Source organism: Cicer arietinum, chromosome 7 (genome assembly GCF_000331145.2).
Source record: "Cicer arietinum cultivar CDC Frontier isolate Library 1 chromosome 7, Cicar.CDCFrontier_v2.0, whole genome shotgun sequence".
NCBI lineage: Eukaryota > Viridiplantae > Streptophyta > Magnoliopsida > Fabales > Fabaceae > Cicer > Cicer arietinum.
The window spans coordinates 26,471,120-26,491,837 of NC_021166.2; the positions used below are offsets into that span (position 1 = coordinate 26,471,120).

Genomic DNA, 20,718 nt, shown 5'->3' on the forward strand with positions numbered 1-20,718 from the left:
CCAAATTAAAATTTGAATTAAATATGTTTTTTTTTCACATATATTACAATTATTTTAATCCTTCTTAAAATATTCCCTTATTAATTTTTTTCGATCTCTACATATGATATTATTTTTATAGTTTAATTATTATATATTATTAAAGTAAAAAAATTTTACACTAACAATAGATCACAATAAGTCATAAAATATCTATGAATCTAGTAATTGTAATAAAAAAAAAAATTACACTAAAATGCATATACATTAAATTGTTTATGATTAATAATGACAATAAAGAAGGGACCAGGTGTAAAAGTGGACGACGGTAACCTCGGATGTGTTTGAAGGCAAATAAAAGAAGTTTACATGTGTCGGTTTGAGAATGTAATGAATTCAAATTGAAACTAACCGTTAATACAAATTATTATAAAGTAAGAATAATAAAATTGAAAACGGAGACAGCAATGAGTCCCTCCACGCACCACATGGGAAGCAGCGTCATCAACACAACTTAACGCGCTCTCACACTCACACTAAAAATATCTTGTTCCCTTTTTTGATTCTATCCTAATTATATAAAGCTTTAACACCCTGCATTGCATCCCCATTCTTATTAACCTGTAACCCAATACCCTAATTTTTCAACCCCAAATTTAATTCGTTGTATCCACGAAATTGCCGCTGTATAACAGCGTGTTTTAGTTGTTGGAAGAATAACAAAGCCTAATTATCGTAACTTTTTTTTTCGTCTCAACGTGCTTTATAAGTCTTCCATTTTCTTCCATTCAAAATCTACTACAAAAGGGTCATTAGATCTTTGTTAAACAAAGCGTTTTCCAAGGACCCTTTCAGGTTGTCTTTTTTAACAACCATTTATAGGGTTTCCTTGGTTTTCACTATTTTGTTTACATTGTTGCAGGATCTCATTCAAATTACAGATTCAGATACCCTTTTGTGAGTTTCATACTTTTTTCTGCTTTTTACTCATTTGGGTTGATTTTGTTTTTTTTTTTTGTTGTTGCTGTTGTTGCGGTTGGTTTTTGTATTTTCACTATGGAGGTTGAGAAGAAGAAGTTTATAACATCTGAGGAACTTAAGAAGCATGACAAAAAAGGAGATCTATGGATCTCAATTCAGGGTAAGGTTTATAATGTTTCAGATTGGGCTAAAGAACACCCTGGTGGAGAAATTCCTTTGTTGAATCTTGCTGGCCAGGATGTAACTGATGCATTCATAGCATATCATCCTGGTACAGCATGGAAATATCTTGACAAATTTTTCACTGGCTATTACCTTAGTGATTTCAAGGTCTCTGAGGTTTCTAAAGATTATAGGAGACTTGTTTCTGAGTTTGTGAAATTGGGTTTGTTTGAAAAGAAAGAACATGTTACTTTGTTCACATTAACATCTGTTGCTATTATGTTTGCTATTGTTGTTTATGGTGTTGTTGGTTGCTCAAGTGTTTTGGCTCATTTGGGTTCTGGTATGTTGTTGGGTTTGCTTTGGATGCAAAGTACTTATGTTGGTCATGATTCCGGTCACTATGAGGTTATGTCGAGTCGCAGTTATAACAAATTAGCACAAATCATTTGTGGAAATTGTTTGACTGGTATAAGTATAGCTTGGTGGAAATGGACTCATAATGCTCATCATATTGCCTGCAATAGTCTTGACTATGATCCTGATTTGCAGCACATACCTGTTTTCGCTGTCTCATCGCGATTATTCGGTTCGATTAAATCCTATTTCTATGACAGGCAATTAACCTTTGATCCTTTGTCAAGGTTTCTTATCAGTTACCAGCACATTACTTTTTACCCTGTGTTATGCTTTGCAAGGCTTAACTTATATCTTCAGACATTTTTGCTCTTGTTTTCACCTAAGCGAAATGTCCCCGACAGACTTTACAACATAATGGGAATCCTTGTGTTCTGGACATGGTTCCCTCTTCTATTGTCATGCCTACCTAACTGGTCAGAAAGGCTCATGTTTGTTCTTGCCTGTTTTGTTGTTTGTTCAATCCAACATCTTCAATTCTGTCTCAACCATTTCGCCGCGAACGTGTATGTCGGTCCACCAAAGGGAAATGATTGGTTTGAGAAGCAAACAAGTGGAACATTGGATATCTCTTGTTCAACTTGGATGGATTGGTTCTTTGGTGGTTTGCAGTTTCAGCTTGAGCATCATTTGTTCCCAAGGCTACCTAGGGCTCAATTGAGGAAGGTTTCGCCGTTGGTGATCGACTTGTGCAAGAAGCATAATTTGCCTTATAGAAGTTTGTCATTTGTTGAGGCAAATCTTTGGACTCTTAAGACACTTAGGACTGCTGCACTTCAAGCTAGGGACATGGTAGACCCTTCTGCACAGAACTTGTTGTGGGAAGCTTTCAATACTCATGGTTGATTTAGCATCTGGATTTTGAGTTAAGAGAAGAACATCATCCAGTTTTTCTATTATTATGAAATATATGTTATTGTATGGATTGGATTCAATTTCTTTTTTTTTTTTTTTATTAGGTATGTTTGTAATAATTGGTTGATGATATGAACACAGGTTATGTGTTCTATAACATCTTGAACAAAAAAATATTCAGGTTATATTTGCATTTTTAATTACCTCTCTTCTTTTTTTATGGTAGTGATTCAAGGACACATATAGACAAGAATCATGTTTCATCTTAATTAAAATAGAAGAATTCCTTGTACCAAGAGGGGTCAAAAACCAATTGAAATTCCATACTACTGTGTATTTTTTCAGTTATTTGCCAAAATATTTTCCTTTTTCTTCAAGCTTGAATTAAAATTAATCCTTTCCTTTTCCTATTAGATTACATGTATATTAACAAGTAACAATGAGTTTTGATAAGATTTCAATTGTTGGATATATATAGCCAGTATATTTTTCAAACAGTTATATTTTTCAGATGTAGTTTCAGATGATCTTGAACCTCTGGTCCACAGTATATCATTTATTAAGATATTGTCTATTGTAGAATTTGTCTCTATTTATAAGCATATGTCCAAATTATGAGATGAGAATATCCTTTCAATGACTTAGAGAGGAAGAAAGAAAAGGTCTTTGTATAATGTTAACAAGTAGGTTATTCAGCCCTTATTGTACTTGTGGCTAATGAATGAGTCACCATCTGTCTTGTCTTCTGACAATGAAGCCTTCTTAATTAATGAAATTGAATTTGACAATTGCAAGTAGATTACAATAATTAATAATATTTTTATGATGAAGCCTTCTTAATTAATGAAATTATGTTTAATATTAGTTGAACACAAATTTGTATCCCTTGGGAATTGGGATCTAACTATTGAGAACATGATATGATGATAAAACAAATTTAAAGGTGTCGGTTGCATAACTTTGATTTGCCAAGTTGGCATTCCAGCTCTTACTTGCATGTTTAATTTGTCTCACCATTTTTTATGGCATTCTTAGCAACTCATTTTCTTTGAAATGTGGACCCTATTTTGGGCCCTAAAATTGGGTTGTATTCTCTTTTCCTTTGTTTGGAAATACTTTGCCGTACAACATGAATTTTGATCTACACATTCCTAAAAAAACACCAATTTTAAGTTATTCAAAAGTTTAATAAATATAGAAGCATAACAAGAATTTTAAGATGCGGATTTTCAAGTCTATAATATTGTTTTAATAAAATTATTAAATTCTTATTAAAAATTATTTTTAAGATATTTTAGAATTTATTATCATTTATTGAATTTATTTAATCAGTTTTCTGTAATATAGTTATTCCATTGATAATAAAGTCAACTAATTTATCAATTTTAAGACTATTGAAAATAGGTAAATGTAATATATTTTTTATTAAGTAGTAGTAGTGTAGTACAAAATTTTATTTATTTATTTATTTTAGTTGGCCTTGTTCAAAAATACACTTTTAAAATTTCACTTTCAAAAATACATTAATTCTTTTAATTACTAAGGTCTATTATTTTTTATTTGTTAATTTAAAGAAAAAATAATAAAAAAATTTATATACAACGATATATATTCGAATCACAATCTAATATATATTTCAATCAAATAATATCAACATTTTATCGATTAAATTAAGTTTTATAGCATCTTTTATATCACTATCTTTATAGTATTCTTTAAGACTCCGCTTCTAACAAATTTCCTCATTCAACCGAAAAGAGAATCATCATATGCATATATTAGAAAATGTAAAATTCATTAGATAGCACACCGTGAAAGTATTGAGAAAAAGTTGAAAAAGACAAAGATGGAATTCTTCAACCTATTTTTAAAGTTAAATTTTGGACGAAATTATTCCCATCAATCGTATCCAAATTCAAAATCTAGGGTTTCAAAACTTATCTTTAACTTGCTAGAAATTAAATTTCCACGACGCCCAGACATTGATTAGTGCAATGTTGATGCGTCTTTTTCCGTTGGATGAGAATTAGTATTTGTATATGTTGTAAAATATTTGTCCTTATTGCAAGTCACACCAATTCCACAAGCTACCATCATCACAAACACTTCATGTATCGTCACTGTCAACTCACAAACATGAACACGTATTAGACGCACTACCCTCAAGAATTTATTCCTCCGAAACCAAAATGGATTTTTAAACTCAAGTATCAAATAAATGAACATCTTATTTGGTGCATTTGGTTGAACTTAACTAAAATTGATTTTTAGTTTAAAAAAGTTTGTAATTATTTTATAAATATTTGTTTAAAAATAATTTTTTAATTTCAATTTGTTTAGTATCATAAAAACAAATTTTAATATGTTTGCATACAATTTTATAAAAATAATTTTTTTAAACTATAAATTTTTTATAAAAGATCTGACTTTTCTAATTATCAATCATTTCTTAGATAAATTTTAAGATTTATTAATGTACCTTAATCAAAAAGTAATAAATAAATATACAAAAGCAAAAAAAAATCATCTCAAGGTATGAATAATATAAAAATAAAATAATTCAAATAAAAGATATAGAAATAACAAAAATATAACGTAAAAAAATTGAAAAAGAAAAGAAAACTTACTTATGAAAACCTATGTTAAAATCTCACGGAAGGAGAAAAATTATCACTATGTGAAAATGATGCAATAGAGAGAAAATTATAATAAAAACTGATGGAGGACAATTTTGTATTTTTCAAAAAGGTAGGATAATTACACCATTTTATCAGTAAGTTAAGTTCTGTATTTTTAAATTTGTAGTACATTTATTTCTCATCTATCGCAAAGAGCGAACGTGAGAAACTATTTTTTTTTTTTAACAATAAAAAATGATTTTTAATTTAAAAAAATAGATTTTTTCATAAAAAAAAATCTAAAACACATCCATTATCAAATAAATTATTTTTGTGAAAAATTCATTTCTTAAATTAAGATCTACTCTCGTGTTTCATTATTGTGTATCATTCAAGAATATGATGTATCAATGCAAAATATATCAATGCAAAATAATAATAAGTTTGTAGAATTAAAATATATGATTTTTTGCCACAATTAAAAATATTTCAAAATTTGATAAATGCAAAAAAAAAAAAAACTTATTTAATCTTTATTATTTATTAGGCCATCAAAGAGTGCCACAAAAAAAAAATGCAATTGGTACCTTTGCTTACATCAAAATAATAAGAGTGACTGGCTGAGTAACGCGGTTATTAAAACAATAGAAGAAAACTTTTTACATTTAACAATTAAATCACATTAAACTCCAAAAGTGTAACCGTTCTACGGACTACACGCTGAAAATTTGAAAATATAATAAACATCCATTATGTAATTTGTTTTGTAAGAAATAGAAGATAATAATATCTTATCAATATAAGAAAATGCTATAAAAATTATAATATCAATAAAAAAAATTATAATTTTTTTTACATGGTCAATCAATTTCAATTGTTGGATTTTAATTTTTTTTTTTAATTTTTATCATAAATATATCAAAATCACAACTGTGAATAATTGTGATTAGTTGACAATGTAAAACTTTTTACACTATTAATGTATAATAAATAATTAAACTCTTAAAATTTGATTTTTTATTTTATTAATGATAATATATTTTGTTAGTTTTTAGTTCAAATAAAAAAAAAACTGAAAATAAAACTGCTTAAAACGAACATTAAAAACTGCACTAAAAGAAATAATGAAATGCTTTGAATAATATTCACTAAAAAAATATTGCAGTGATATTATGATAATGTATTTATAATATGTTATATTATATTACAAGGATGAAAGGTCAATATGATCTTTCCATAAATCAAATCATTATCCTTCCGTAATTTTATTTTATTTTTATTTATAAATAAGATTGTATAATTACTATTTTATTTTTATTTATAAATAAGATTGTATAATTACTATCAGAAATTTATGTACAATTGTAAAGTTTTAAATTTAAAATTGGAACATTATATTCAACCTAATAATTTATATTTGTACAAATACTTAATCATCTCTATGCAATTTTTTACATACAAATAATTCTTTTATACAATTCAACTTGTTAACGAATTCATTTAAGTATAAATTATTTAAAAAAGATCCAAATTAAAATTTAGGTTGAAATAATTTTTTATAAGACTTTATTTATATTCTAATTGATATCTAAATTAATGGACTCATTTTTTTTAAAAATCAAAGGGTTAAAACAAAAGGCTTGTTTGATTCACATCCCAAAACTCTATTTTAGTATTTTAAAATTAAAAAATTAAAAAATTTGTTTAGATTACTTTTTAAAAAAACTGTTTTGTAAAACTATTTTTAATATTATAATTTTTAAAATTAGAAAAGCAAAATAGATAAATTGTATTTTATTTTTAATTTTTTAATTTTTTTAACTCTCTAGTAAAAAAATGTTTTAAAAATTGAAGTTGTCGAACATATTTTTTTTTTAAATTTTCTTTTCAAAAGCAATTTTCTAAAATTTATAAATAATTTTTAAAAAGTAAAAAATAAAATACGATCAAATAAGCCGTAATTTTAAAAAATTGATTACAAGATCAATAAAAAGTATAATAATATTTAACAATCTAATTTTCACAACTAATTCAAATTTAAATTGGATTCCTTGTTTTGGTTATTAAGGGAGAGAGAATGTCAAATCAAAATAAAAAATATGAATGAGAGAAAAAAAATTAAGTGAGACAGAGAGTTGTAGAAATGCGCTAGAAAAGTTTGTAGTAAAAGATTCAAATCCAATTCAAACATATGATAATGCTTTGCAATATAACCTATAAAGAATTTCATAAACATATGATAATGCTTTGCAATATAACCTATAAAAAATTTCATTTTTATCGGTACAATATAAAGTTAAAGAATATCCGATATATTTACTTTAATAGAAATGTCTAATAGCATTAAAAATGAAAATGCATCTAAGATAGAAAATATTTGATTATAGTATTCAATTATATTATTATTATTATTGTAAATTTTTTAAATATTATATTTCATTTTATATGTTGCTTATTATAACTAATATTATTTTCTTTGTCTCCAAATGAGTGGTCTATTTGTAAAAATAATTGCCCTAAAATGAATCACACATTTAATTTTAATATAATATTAATTTTTTTTAATTTTAGCATTTAATTAATATTATTTGTATTACTTTCAAGTCAACATCATCCACATTGTATTTATGGTAATAATTAATACATTAATACTTGACAAGAGTAATTTAGTAAAAATATATATTTCTCTTATTATTCTATTCATCTTTTTTTTATTACGTATAAAATGTTTAAATGTGTCTCTTATTATATTACCGATAAATTATTAATATTTTTTTAAGCAATAAACTATTAATTATATATATAGCTATTTTTATTTTCAGATGCATAAAGATTTTTTTATGGCGCTACAGTATGGAATTTTTTATTTTTGGGGAAGTACATCGTGGAATTGAATGCTATAACTTCTCTTTTCCGGTAAATAAATTCTAATTTAAGCCCTGTCAAAAGAAATTCTAAATTTTTGTAATTGATTATTTTAATTTATTTGGTTAACACATGACCATATTCAACAAATCACAATAAGATAATAATATTAAATATGTTATCAATTAATATTAATTTTACAAGTTTACTATTTAAGAGAGAGAAATGATTGATATTTATTTTTTTTTAATTTCTATTATAATATTTATTGTTAATTACAGATAAATTTATAAAATAATTAGAGATATATTAATAAAGAAATAATTAATACAATTAAAAATTCAAAATCAATATTTTGCAAAAATGTCATATATTTAATAATAGAAGTAGTGATATTTTAGAAATAATTTTATGATGCTTAATCGTATATTGAATACTTCTTTTCTTATTAAAAAGAGTTTATATTAGTTAGGTTATGGGACTCACCAGAGTTAGAACAAGCCTCAAGATTTAAACCGATCTTCATTTGTCGTATATCGTATCATAGTGGGATTTTAATATTAATAACAAATAACCTATTTTTCCTTTGTAAAAACAAAAATTAGACCGTTGTTGAGTCTAGATTCATAGCAAACACATTTAGTATTTAATTCTTTATAATATTTTTTATAAGAGACATTTAAGTTATAATTTAATTAATAAAAGTGGATTTATCTACTCCATAATATGGAACAGATCCATAAAATTTTGTATTCCAAATTATAATCCAATTGTTCTTTATAAAAGGAATTGGAGGTAGTACTAATTCTTTTTCTTAAATATAAGACTCCCTTAATATTTTTTTTTCTTGTTTTTTTGTATAAGACATCTTTCAATTTTTCAACTACATTAATTATTTCTTGCTAACCTACTCATAATTATGTTACATCTTTTTCTGCAATCTATAATAAATATTACAATAAAAACATAATAAATTAATTATCTATTAAGGGTAAACAAGTAAAATAATTCAAATTGTCAATACATTTAATACTACAAATAACTTTGTTAATTCTTGTGAATTAGTCAACGAGATTTTATATATAAAAACCAAAGTAGTAGAATATACTATTCATTATTTTTGTCTTATAGGCAAATGTATTTTTTTAACTATAAAACTGTATTTATACATTTAAATTGGTAGAAATTTCCTCGATCACGAATGATACAATTCAAAGTCGTTAAAATTGAAAGGATGAATATGAGAACAAACTTACACTCTTCAAGTTAATAGCATAAAATAAAGAATTGCCTACAAAACCTAAAAATATGATAAAATTGAAGTGTGTGAAATATTCATGCCTTTTGAGTTGTAACGTTTACAACACCAAAATCATTTATTGAATCTGCATTGGATCGAAGTTGATTTGTCAATCTAAACAAAACAAACACCACAACAAGTCGGGAAACCAAAACAATATTGCACTAAGATGAAAAACAAAAACGTTACACTATGATGACGAAAAACATAGAAAAAATTAAATACATATAAGAATCACTTATTTAAAAAATAGAAGAGAAAAAATGATTTAGAAAACGTGAATCATACCAAATCACCTATAAATCATCCTATATTAGTATTTTGGTAAGGCATGTAAATTATTTGTTTCTAAGTTTTTTAATTGCACAACATTTAATGTAGAATTTGTAGTATATATTAAGTTGATATCAAAGTTGTTCTATTGAATGTATTAATCTTTGCTTGGAGATGGTTGAATGATTGGTTGCACTTGCCAACGAAGGTGAACTTGGTATTAGTCGAGGCATTCTGAATGAGGATTCTTAACTTTGTGTGACGAGATATCAAGCGTCGAAAAATGCTCAATACTTACTTTTTGAATACTCCTTTTAGTTCATGTTGTTTAGACATTTCATGTTGTTTTCAAAATTAATATTTAGATTCCATTTTGCTTAAAACGATTATACTAGACAAGAAATTATGTCCCTTAGTTGTGCCTTAACTCCTTAAAGAGTGTTAAGTATGATGTTGGGTTTTATGTGAGTTATCAAAGCTAAAAATGCATAAGTAAAATAAACAAAAAGGTAAATTGATAAAATAATCGAAAATAGACTTGTTTGATTGATTGTGTGTATTAAAATGAAAATTACTTGAAGTATTTATAGACAAAAGCTCATCCAATTGGCATATGCGTCGTGGCCTACAAAATTCACCTTAACCTTGCATCAATCGACTATTTTCTTAGGGAATGCGTGTTTTCTTCTTATTACTGAGTGTACGTGACGTCTCACGATGTTTAACTCGAGATTGATCTTGGTTACAAATGAAGAACATTCTTGGTTAGTTAAAAACATCAATATTAACTTATCTATATAAAAACTGATTAGAATATAACAAGTAAATAGAGATAAGAGAAGAGATATCACACAAAGATATATCCTGGTTCACCCAACACGGGTTACGTCCAATCTTCACAATTGTGAGATTTTACACTAAGTGCTCAAAGCTAGATCGTTCCTCGTTTTCATGCAGCTTTTACAGATCAATCTTGATCTATTACAAAGTACTACCTTTCTACCAAGAAAGGATTTCCACGTGTTACCTTACACTATTATACTACTAAGTAAAGTTCAAATGATCTGGATCAAACTCCAGTAATTAACATTGTGCAATTCATATATGCTAGTGAAAATAGTTGAGAAAATCAAGGGATTGCCACTGACGATATTTGGAAAAGTATAAACTACAAATTACACTTGCATAGAGAAAAAGCAGATTTCACATGATGTTGAAAAAATTATAAGCACCCGTTAACCCAAGTGGATCCTGAAAAGAATTAATAGTTGAAACTTTGTCTTTAAAGCATAAAACTCATAGTTCACATTAGAACACCAACCTACTGCTTACAAAGCTACAAGCAACAAAATTATGAAAATTTATTTTAGAATAAAATATCACCTGAGGATTCTGCAAGTTGAAGACAATAAGATTCCTATCTGCAGTTCCCACTACCATCAGAGGATATCTCACTGTGAGCAGCAAAAACCGAACTCTTGAGTCTTGACCATTTGCTCAGAGGCTATACTATTATTCATAAAAGAAATACCGCAAACTAAAATTATTGGGTGAAGATGTGCGGATGATGTTATCACATCTCTTAGAAAAATCCAACTTGCAAGAACACTTTGTGCTTTAAGCATCGACAATGTGTTGGCTTACATGTTATTAAGGAAAACGATCTTCTTACCACTTGGTCACGAAGATTTTGGGACCGTCCATGAACCAAGCAACCAACTATCCCAATAGAACTTTTAGATACAACAACACAAAAATGGTTTTATTACATCTATTGACACTTCCCCTTTCAGAAATTAGAGAGAACGGAAAGAAAGTGAAAATAAAGTATTTGAAATGAAGCCACCAATTCGGAGCTATACTTTTCTAGGTAGAACATTATGGTGCCTAACAAATAACTTAAGCACAACACATCATAATTGAATGTATTCACTTTTTCTTGACTAATTTATACACATTAGCTACTGCACTGTAGTTCTATGTGCCTTTATTTTAAGTGTTGTTCAGCTATTAATATGAAATCTCCATCTATAATGATGCGCCACATATATACATGTGTCGTGTGACTTTAGAAACATCTGCATCTTGTTTTTTCAAAAATAATAATATGAGCCATCAAAGTAAGGTAGTCAATTTGATGACCTTTCTTTAGCAATGTATTTGGCTTTTGACATTTTTTTCTGGAATCTTTTGCTTTAATACTTTTTAGGTGTTAATCCTTAGAGACTGGCTCTAATACCAATTTAAGTAACAATGTCAATTATAAGGAAGATATGTTTGAATTATAATTGCCCCTTTTTAAAATTCATGTTAAAAACTAAAATGTTTAACTCAAGATTGATCTTAGTTACAATCGAAGAACATTCTTGGTTAGTGAAAAACAACAATATTAACTTATATATATAATAACTAATTAGAAGATAAAAGGTAAATAGAGATAAGGGAAGAGATATCACACAAAGATATATCATGGTTCACTCAACACGGATTACGTCTAGTCCTCACAATTGTGAGATTTTCCACTAAGTGCTCAAAGCAAGATCGTTCTTGGTTTTCATACAGCTTTTACAGATCAATCTTGATCTGTTACAAAGTACTACATTTATACCTAGAAAGGATTTCCACATGTTACCTTATACTCTTTTAGAAAGGATTTTTACAAACTACCTTTTAAACATAAAAGGATTTTTACAAACTACTTAAGCTATGTCAACAATATAGCCTTGAGTTACAAAGTAATGATTTTGAGATTGTCAGACTCTAAGTATGCTCAACTCGTGTTTGCAAATAGATTCAAGATTTTAGAACTCAATAGAAACTGATTCTAATATTAAACTAAGAACATAACTGCAACTTAGAAATGATTGAAAAGCTCAAGAGGATTCGAGTATGATTGAATGAATGATGTATTTCTTTGCACTTGAAGCTCATATCTATTCTTCTTCTTTTTCATTTCTCTGAATTAGCTTTCTTTATTTTAACATTATCTGCTTTGTAATGCTTGGTACATTCTTTGATTAACACACTCAAATACACGTGTTAAATACCAAAACACTTAGAATCATAATTAGAAGTCTTAATTAACCTTTGTTTAATTATCATCAAAACATTAATTTGGAATTTTGTCTCAACAATCTCTCTCTTTTTCATGAAGACAAACATGTTAATTCAAATTTTAATTTTGATTCTAATAATAATTATGGAGAGCTTTTTAGTTAAAAACTCCCCCTCAATATGTGCTAATCATTTAAACCAAATTATAATTTTCATTAATATAACAATAATGTTTTGATCATACATATGGTTCAAAAACAAAAAATACAGAAGTAATCATACAAAAATGACTTCTGATCTACTTAAAATCTAAAATAACTTATCCCCCTTTGTCATGGAAAAAAAGGAATAGGAGAATAATAATAGCTAAATCAGAATGATTGTGATGGGGAATACCCCTCATATAATGGAGATAGGGACGACTATGGTGTTTTAGGAAAAGTTATAGGAGGATAAAGCATGGGAGGCTCAAGACCGAGTTTTGGAGCAAGCTGGTTAGCTATACAGTTCCTCAAAATGGCTTGCTTTTTGTCCTGATGTGTTTGTCTAACAATGATAGTATGAAGAATAACAAATATTTTGGGGATTTCCTTGTAGGTCATGGATGTTTCCCTTTCCATTTTTGTCCTTTTGAATAGGCGTTGATTATCCTCAATAGGAGTGGATAGAGGGGTATTGAGATAGGGTGTTGCCGTGGTACAAAACATTTCTTTATATAACAAATAATTGAGGGACTAAAACCAAATATTATATATAATATTACAGGAACTCATTCCAATAAAAACTAATTTTATAGGGACTAAAAAGAACAAGGATAGAAAACAAACAAAAAATATTTGCAAGAATATATCATATATTTAAACTTTAAATTTATTTTGGGATATTATTATTGAAGAAATATGAAAAAATATATACCTCTAAGTTTTATCATAAGATAATGTTTTGTGAATAATATTGATAATTTAATAAAGAAAATGACTTAAGTATAATATTTATATAGATAAAAAAATGCAAGAAAAAAAAAAGATAGACCAAAGATGTATTATTTTTCAGTGATAAAAATTTGCATATGGAGTATTGGTGAAGTTGGAAACTAAAATTAAATTTTGAGGTAATTTATGCTTTTGGTCTCTATAATTTATAATTATTTTGCTTTTGTTCCATGTAATTATGTTAGTTTTATTTGTTATCTCTACTTAATAACAATTATTCAATAAATGCGGACATGACATAACAAGATGTCTTAAATGCAATGACTTCAACTTCAAAGTTATTCCTTGTCAATTACTAGGTTATCTTAAAACATGTAAGGTGACAAATCTTGCTTCAACATATGAAATAATATTTTGTCATGAAAACCCAACAAAGAGAATGTTCTTCTACATAAGTCAAAATGTTATTTCTATGTTATTTTAAGTGACCTTTGTTCTTTTGTGTGTAAGAACTTAGATTTAAATCAATTCATGTTATCAATCTAAAAACACTCAAAAGCAGTGTAAGATTATAAAATGATCATAATCTTAAAAATGCAATTTAAGATATTTGTTATCTGTAAAACATCAAATTGAAATTTTCCCTCAACAAACATGAGTAAGTTTTACCTTTAAGGATCTCAACAGCCATTACATTTGCCAAGGATTCAACTGACATATCACCATTCCCTCCTCCACTCGCCATTTTCACATACTTTTTCTTTTTAAGTCTCTCTTTCTTGCTTTGGATTACAAACAAATCATAATGGTGAAGATGTTGACAGGGAGATGAGAGTATGCAAGTAAAGGAATTAAGTGATAAATTTAGTCATTTGAAAAAATCCTTAGATTATGTCCTTGAATTTAAGATTCTTATTGTTTTAGTCTCTAATATCATCTACTCATCAAATTAGACAACGTGATATACCACATCATATTTTAGTGCCACATGACACTAAATTGCCACACTAGCATCCAATTGGTGAATACCATGTGGGAGAGAAAAAAAACCAAACTAATATAAAAAACTATAAATTACAGAGATGATAACGTTTCAACAAGTGTACTGAATGGTTGCAAGTAATAATAAAATGGTAGTACCGAGTGTCGAACTCAATGATTGTATTTTACTATCAAATTATATTTAATTACTACAATTGAACAAAAAGTTTCTGAATTAATTGAAATAATATTTAAAATTAAAAAAAGTAATATAATTGAATTTTTATAATAAGAAAAATGTCACGGATGAGTTTCACTTCAAGTCTCACCTTGGTTTCTAATTTGATCATAGTTACTAAATTCCTTTATTGAATTATATCCAAATTCTCTTTATTATTCTTTCTCTAATGTCTTAGTGACATAACCTTTAATTTTAACGTAACCCCTAATTCCTTAGTGGATTAAAGATTATAATTAAGCCTTACAATACATGAATTCTCTTATTAAACTACTACCTTTGCAACTAATTTAATTGGTTTCACGACCTGCATCTATCTCTAGACTATAATATTATGAATTTCTCATCTCATGCATTCATAAAGTCCACTTCTGTTTCAAAATACGAATCGTAGAATATTTTAAAGTTGATCAAGCAATAAAAGGCATTAAGTACAGAGATGAGAAAAATAATTCAATGACCTCATTCATATAACTAGAAACCAAATCATAAGAAATAAGAGTTTCATCTTGTTTTACTCATCCCTAACAAATAGAATTTAGTTACTCATGACAAAGATGCAAAAGATAGATATTAAAGAAGAATTATAAGAAATATTCATGAATGGTTGTTGATAAAATTCCTCCAATGATGTTAGAAACAATCGTCTATGAGTTCCTCTGTTAGGGCACAATTCTCTGAACTTCTCAATAGCCAAAAAGATCCATAGAAAGTGAGAAAAAACGGTTTTAAACATTCATTAGCCCGTCACTTGGCCTAGGCGTGGAATTTGCACTTAAGGCGCAATTCGACAAAGTTAGGAAGGCCGAAATGCGCCCCAGGCGTGAGTTTTGCGCTTTAGGTGCACAACATCTGTTGTCTGACATTTACTGCATTTGTCTCCTATTTTGAGTCCAAATTTGGTTTTTGTGTCTTCATAAAAGTTGTAGCTATGGATCTTATCTTTCATTTTCACTTGGTTTGACTCTAATTGCATATATACAATTCCATATATCGCTGAAAAACTCCACATATCGCTGAAATACTCCACATAGGTCATGTTGATTTCTCACCAAAATTCAGCACTGCACTAAAACAAAGAAACAACGCAAAACTACAAAAAATATCTACTTAATTAAAGAAATAAGAATATAAACATTTTATTAACTCAAAGAACTAGAATCAAGAAGATATATCAATTTACTTCTCACATTAACTAATAATGAAAGATAATTATGACTAAAAATAACTAAAATATGCATATGATGAAGACTCATCACAACCCCAAACTTAATTTGTTGTTTGTCCACAAGCAACAATTAATTCGAGATTTGGTATAGTTAAAAGCAAACTTAAATTCAACTTCTCAAATCAAATCAAACTCAACTCTCAAAGCTCCAGCTACTACATAACATTAATCATGCTCCATGGTTGCTTACATAAGAAAAGAAAAAAAAATCATTTGTACACTTAGCATTCATTCATCAAGTTCAACCCTCTCTTCGCACAATCTCACTAAAATTTCTTTCAAGTGTTTAGCATGGGTTATGAATATATCACTCAACTCCTAGAACATGCATCACAATACCATAGACTTGAAAATTTTTTTTGTCAACAATCACAATGCAACAAACACATACACTTTTGGAGGACTTTCAGGTTGTAATGGGGATTAGGTAAGGGTATGACATTTTGGGATAGCAGACTTTACTACTTGGAGTTATGTATACATTTTAAAATTATTCTAACTCTATTTTTTTCACATTTTTATTGTGGAGATTCTCAAACATTGACAAAAGAACTAAGAAGATGTTACTTATCAAAGTACACAAACTGAATTTTTTCTTTTTTATTTTATTTTATTTTTGAGAACCACCACCCTAAACTTAAAAAGTTGATACCTCATGAGCAACTCCAAACTTAGAACTTTACCAAGACGAGAGAAAATATTTCCTACCTAACTTCAAGTAAGGTGATTGAATTAAAGTCAAGTCTTTTCCTTGTAATGTGACTAGTAACCGAAAGAAAAAGACAAGACTCAAAGAGGCTAACAAAGGATAAAATTTGCATAGGGTAGTTAGAAAGACTCAAACAACCAAACAAAATTGTCTCAGTATATGCATAAATCACAACTGATGCAAGTCAGAATAAGTGCAAGTTCTGAAGATATAACACATGTCTAGATAATCACACAACAAAGAATTAAAGTATATAGGTACCACAGTTCACAACTAGGATAATAATAGAGAGTATAAACTATCAAAATTATGCCAAACATATCACAACAAGATTTATTTATTTATTAAAAATGAAAAGTGAGACTTTCACAACCAAAGAGTAATCAACAATGTATGCATTAGTGAAACTCGTCGAATGGAGCAATGATATGAGCAAGGAAATATAATTTAAATTTCAAAATCTCAAACAGATAGCGTAAGATCAGCTTCAAGATGTTAAAAATTATTCATCATAAGCTTCAAGATCTACCTGTGGGTTGCCTCCCACAAAACGCTTCTTTATGGTCATTAGCTTGACACCTCAATCATTGTCAAGGTGGCATATCTGACAGAAAAAACACATCATCTTTCTTCTTCTTTTTGTTTGGTAGAAATTCCATGAACTTGAGAAATAAATGATGTTGCTTCCACGTCCTTTTCAATTGGACATTGATGAAAAAAGCGTAAATTGAATCTCAAACTTCATCCATCTCTTCCTTTCTTTTTCCTTGTTCGTGTTTTCCTCTTGCTTATCTTCTTCTACCACAATAAAGTCATTTTCAATCTTCAACTTATCCTCCATCTTCTAAAACTCAATCACTTGCTTAAATAACCTCTCACATTGACTTACAAATCTTTCAATTGAGACCATGTTATTCTTCATGAATTCAACCAAAGCATCTTTGATGTGAAAGTCATTGTCATCTGATTCTTAAGATAGAATTTTAGGAGGTAGAATTTGTTCCCAATTGATCTTTTCCATATAACACTCGTCGTATTCTGCTTCTATGACCAATAAATCTTCATATTCTAGTGGTGGGACATAGTAATCAAAACAAGTTCCATTCATATGTCCTTCTCCGCAAAAGTCACACCTAATAGGCCGCCTCTGATGGTGATATTTTACAAATGTATCTCTCAAGATTTGTCCCTTAATTAAGTGCAATTCAACACATATAAGACAAGTACCATACTCTTTCAATAATTATAGTAGAATATCATCATTACAAATTCCATGGTTTACAACGGATAGTTATCTCAAACAAAGAAGAAACAAACCACTAGCACACAACATTAACAAGCTCAACAAATAAAAATAGAAGAAAAAAAGTTTTTTTTAAAAAAATTAAAAATAAAAAAAGGCAAAAAGTTTATTGCAGAGTAAAACATTTCAATTAAGTAAATAAATTATAACTTAATAGTAATATGGCAATCCCCGATAACAACGCCAAAAACTTGATAGTATTTCAGCAAGTGTACTTAATTGTTGGAAGTAATAATAAAACAGTAGTACCGATTGTCGAACTCAAGGATTTCATTTTACTATCAAATTATATTTAATTACTAAAATTGAACAAAAAGTTTCTGAATTGATTGAAATAATATTTAAAATTAACAAGAGTAATATAATTGAATTTTTATAATAAGATAAATGTTAGGGATGAGTTTCATTTCGAGTTCAACATTGGTTTCTAATTTGATCCTAGTTACTAAAAAATAAAGAATAAAGAAGAATTACAAGAAATAATCATGAATGATTCTCGATAAAACTCCTACAATGGTGTTAGAATCAGTCGTCTCTGATTTCCTCTGCTAGGGCACAAGTCTCTAAACTTCTCAATAGTCAAAAAGATCCCTAGAAAGTGAGAAAAAGAGTTTGTATACATTCATCAGCGCGCCACGCGCCCCAGGCACGGAATTTGCACTTCAGGTGCAATTGAACAGAGTTAGGAAGGCCGAAATGCGCCCTAGGCGCGAGTTTTGCGCTTCAGGATCACATCATCTTTTGTCTGACATTTACTGCATGTTTCGCCTCTTTCGATTCCGAATATAATTCTGATGTCTTCATAAAAGTTGTAGCTATGGATCTTAGCATTCATGTGCACTTGATTTGAGTTAGGAAGGCCGAAATGCGCTTCAGGCGCGAGTTTTGCGCTTCAGGATCACATCATCTTTTGTCTAACATTTACTGCATGTTTTGCCTCTTTCGATTCCGAATATGGTTCCGGTGTCTTCATAAAAGTTGTAGCTATGTATCTTAGCATTCATGTGCACTTGGTTTGACTCCAATTGGACATCTACAACTCTCAATATGGCTGAAATACTCCATCTAGATCATGTTGACTTCTCACAAAAATTCAGCATTGCACTAAAACAAAGAAACAACATAAAACTACAAAAAAATCTCTACTTAATCAAAGAAATAAGAACATAAACATTTTACTAACACAAAGAACTAGAATCAAAAAAATATATCAAATAACTCCTTAAATTAACTAATGATTAAGACCAAAAACAATGAAAAATATACATATGATGAAAAATCATCAAGGGACCAAAATTATAAACTACCCAAAAAAACATTCATTTCAATTCCAACTTCAAGTGCTGCATATGGAAGTTTTGCATCACCGTAAAATATTTGATTTTTGGTCTATGTTTTCTTTTTCTTCTCTTTAATTATATAGGCTAAATACCATTTGTGATCTCTTAACTTAATTTCAGTTAACGTTTTAGTTCTTTATCTTTTTTTTTCTCCCGATTTGGTCCTTTATTTTAGTTTTAAGTGACAAATTGATCTTTTATGTTTTAAAAAGTCAAAAATGTTATCATTTTTTTTACAAAAATTAAAAAATTCATCAAAATTTTCAAACAAAATCCATAAAATTAATTATATTTTGTAATATAAAGCAAATTTAATCAAATTCGTAACTCAAATCTTCAAATAAACTCATATTTGTCATTTTTTATTTAATGTTGTTGGAGATGAAAATATGAGTCTATTTAAAGATTTAAGTTATGAATTTGATGAAATTACATTATATTGAGGATGATAATTAGTTTTATGAGTTTTGGTTGAAAGTTTCTATGAATTTTTTGAAGTTTTGCAAAAAAATAAGGATAATATTGTTGACATTTTAAAACATAAAATATCAAATTGTCACTTAAAATTAAAATGAAGGACCAAATCGGAAAAAAAAAAAGATAAAGGACTAAAACGTTAACTAAAATTAAGTTAAGGGACTACAGGTGGTATTTAGCCAATTATATATAGTTATATTTAAGTTGTTTACTTTATTTTAATTGTCAATACACACACATATACATATATTCATAGTTCATCAATAATAAAATCCCCATAATACATTGCCTAACTTCTACGAATGATTCAAAAAGTTCTTAAATATACCTAAGCAAAGTGCAAAAAATAACTACATTTACTAACACAACTCAAAAAGACAATTGAAATTAAGGCATAACCAGTTGAGATTAAGGTTTCGAGAACTACATGTTCACTTGTGATATTGAAAAACTAATGAAACAAAACTAGAATCTTGTAAAAATTTGTGACATACGAGATTGTAATTGTGGTTGATTGAGGGTCTCTTGGTCTTAACCTGAGTGACATTAAATGCTTGTTCAGCTACTACTAGAGTGTTTCAAGGGGGTTTCATGTACCTCTTAATCTTAACTTGGAAGTGGATCATAGAGGTGCAACAAATATGATCAGGTGGATAATGACATGTAATGGTTTGAGAGTAATAAGGTGCTTTTATTGTTTGCTGCAATACTCATGAGGGATAAGATAATAAAGAAAGATCTGATATTGACCACATGCATACTATCAAGTTGAAGTAGGAACATTTTTTCGTGTGAGCTTTTGTATGAGAAGTGTTGGTCGATGTATTATGTTTTCATTTTTCTTAAGTATGTTTAAGGTGTATTTTGTGTGTGTCATGCTCAACAAAGTCAAAGTGGAGCGGTTTTATATTGAGACTTTAGTGTATTTTTTTGTCAAGTTAGTTCTAGCACATGATTAAATATCCTCTCAAATCCTTCATAGAAAGCAAGGGGAATGCATATGAGT

General features: G+C 28.1%; 1 protein-coding gene across 1 annotated transcript; it reads left to right on the forward strand.

Moving 5' to 3' along the window:
• The first annotated feature begins 470 nt into the window (after positions 1 to 470).
• Positions 471 to 2,594, forward strand: LOC101513555 (delta(8)-fatty-acid desaturase 1-like). The gene has a single exon (XM_004511159.4). The coding sequence runs from the start codon at positions 1,036 to 1,038 to the stop codon at positions 2,383 to 2,385; it is 1,350 nt and encodes a 449-aa protein (XP_004511216.1). The 5' UTR covers positions 471 to 1,035; the 3' UTR covers positions 2,386 to 2,594.
• Positions 2,595 to 20,718: the final 18,124 nt, after the last annotated feature.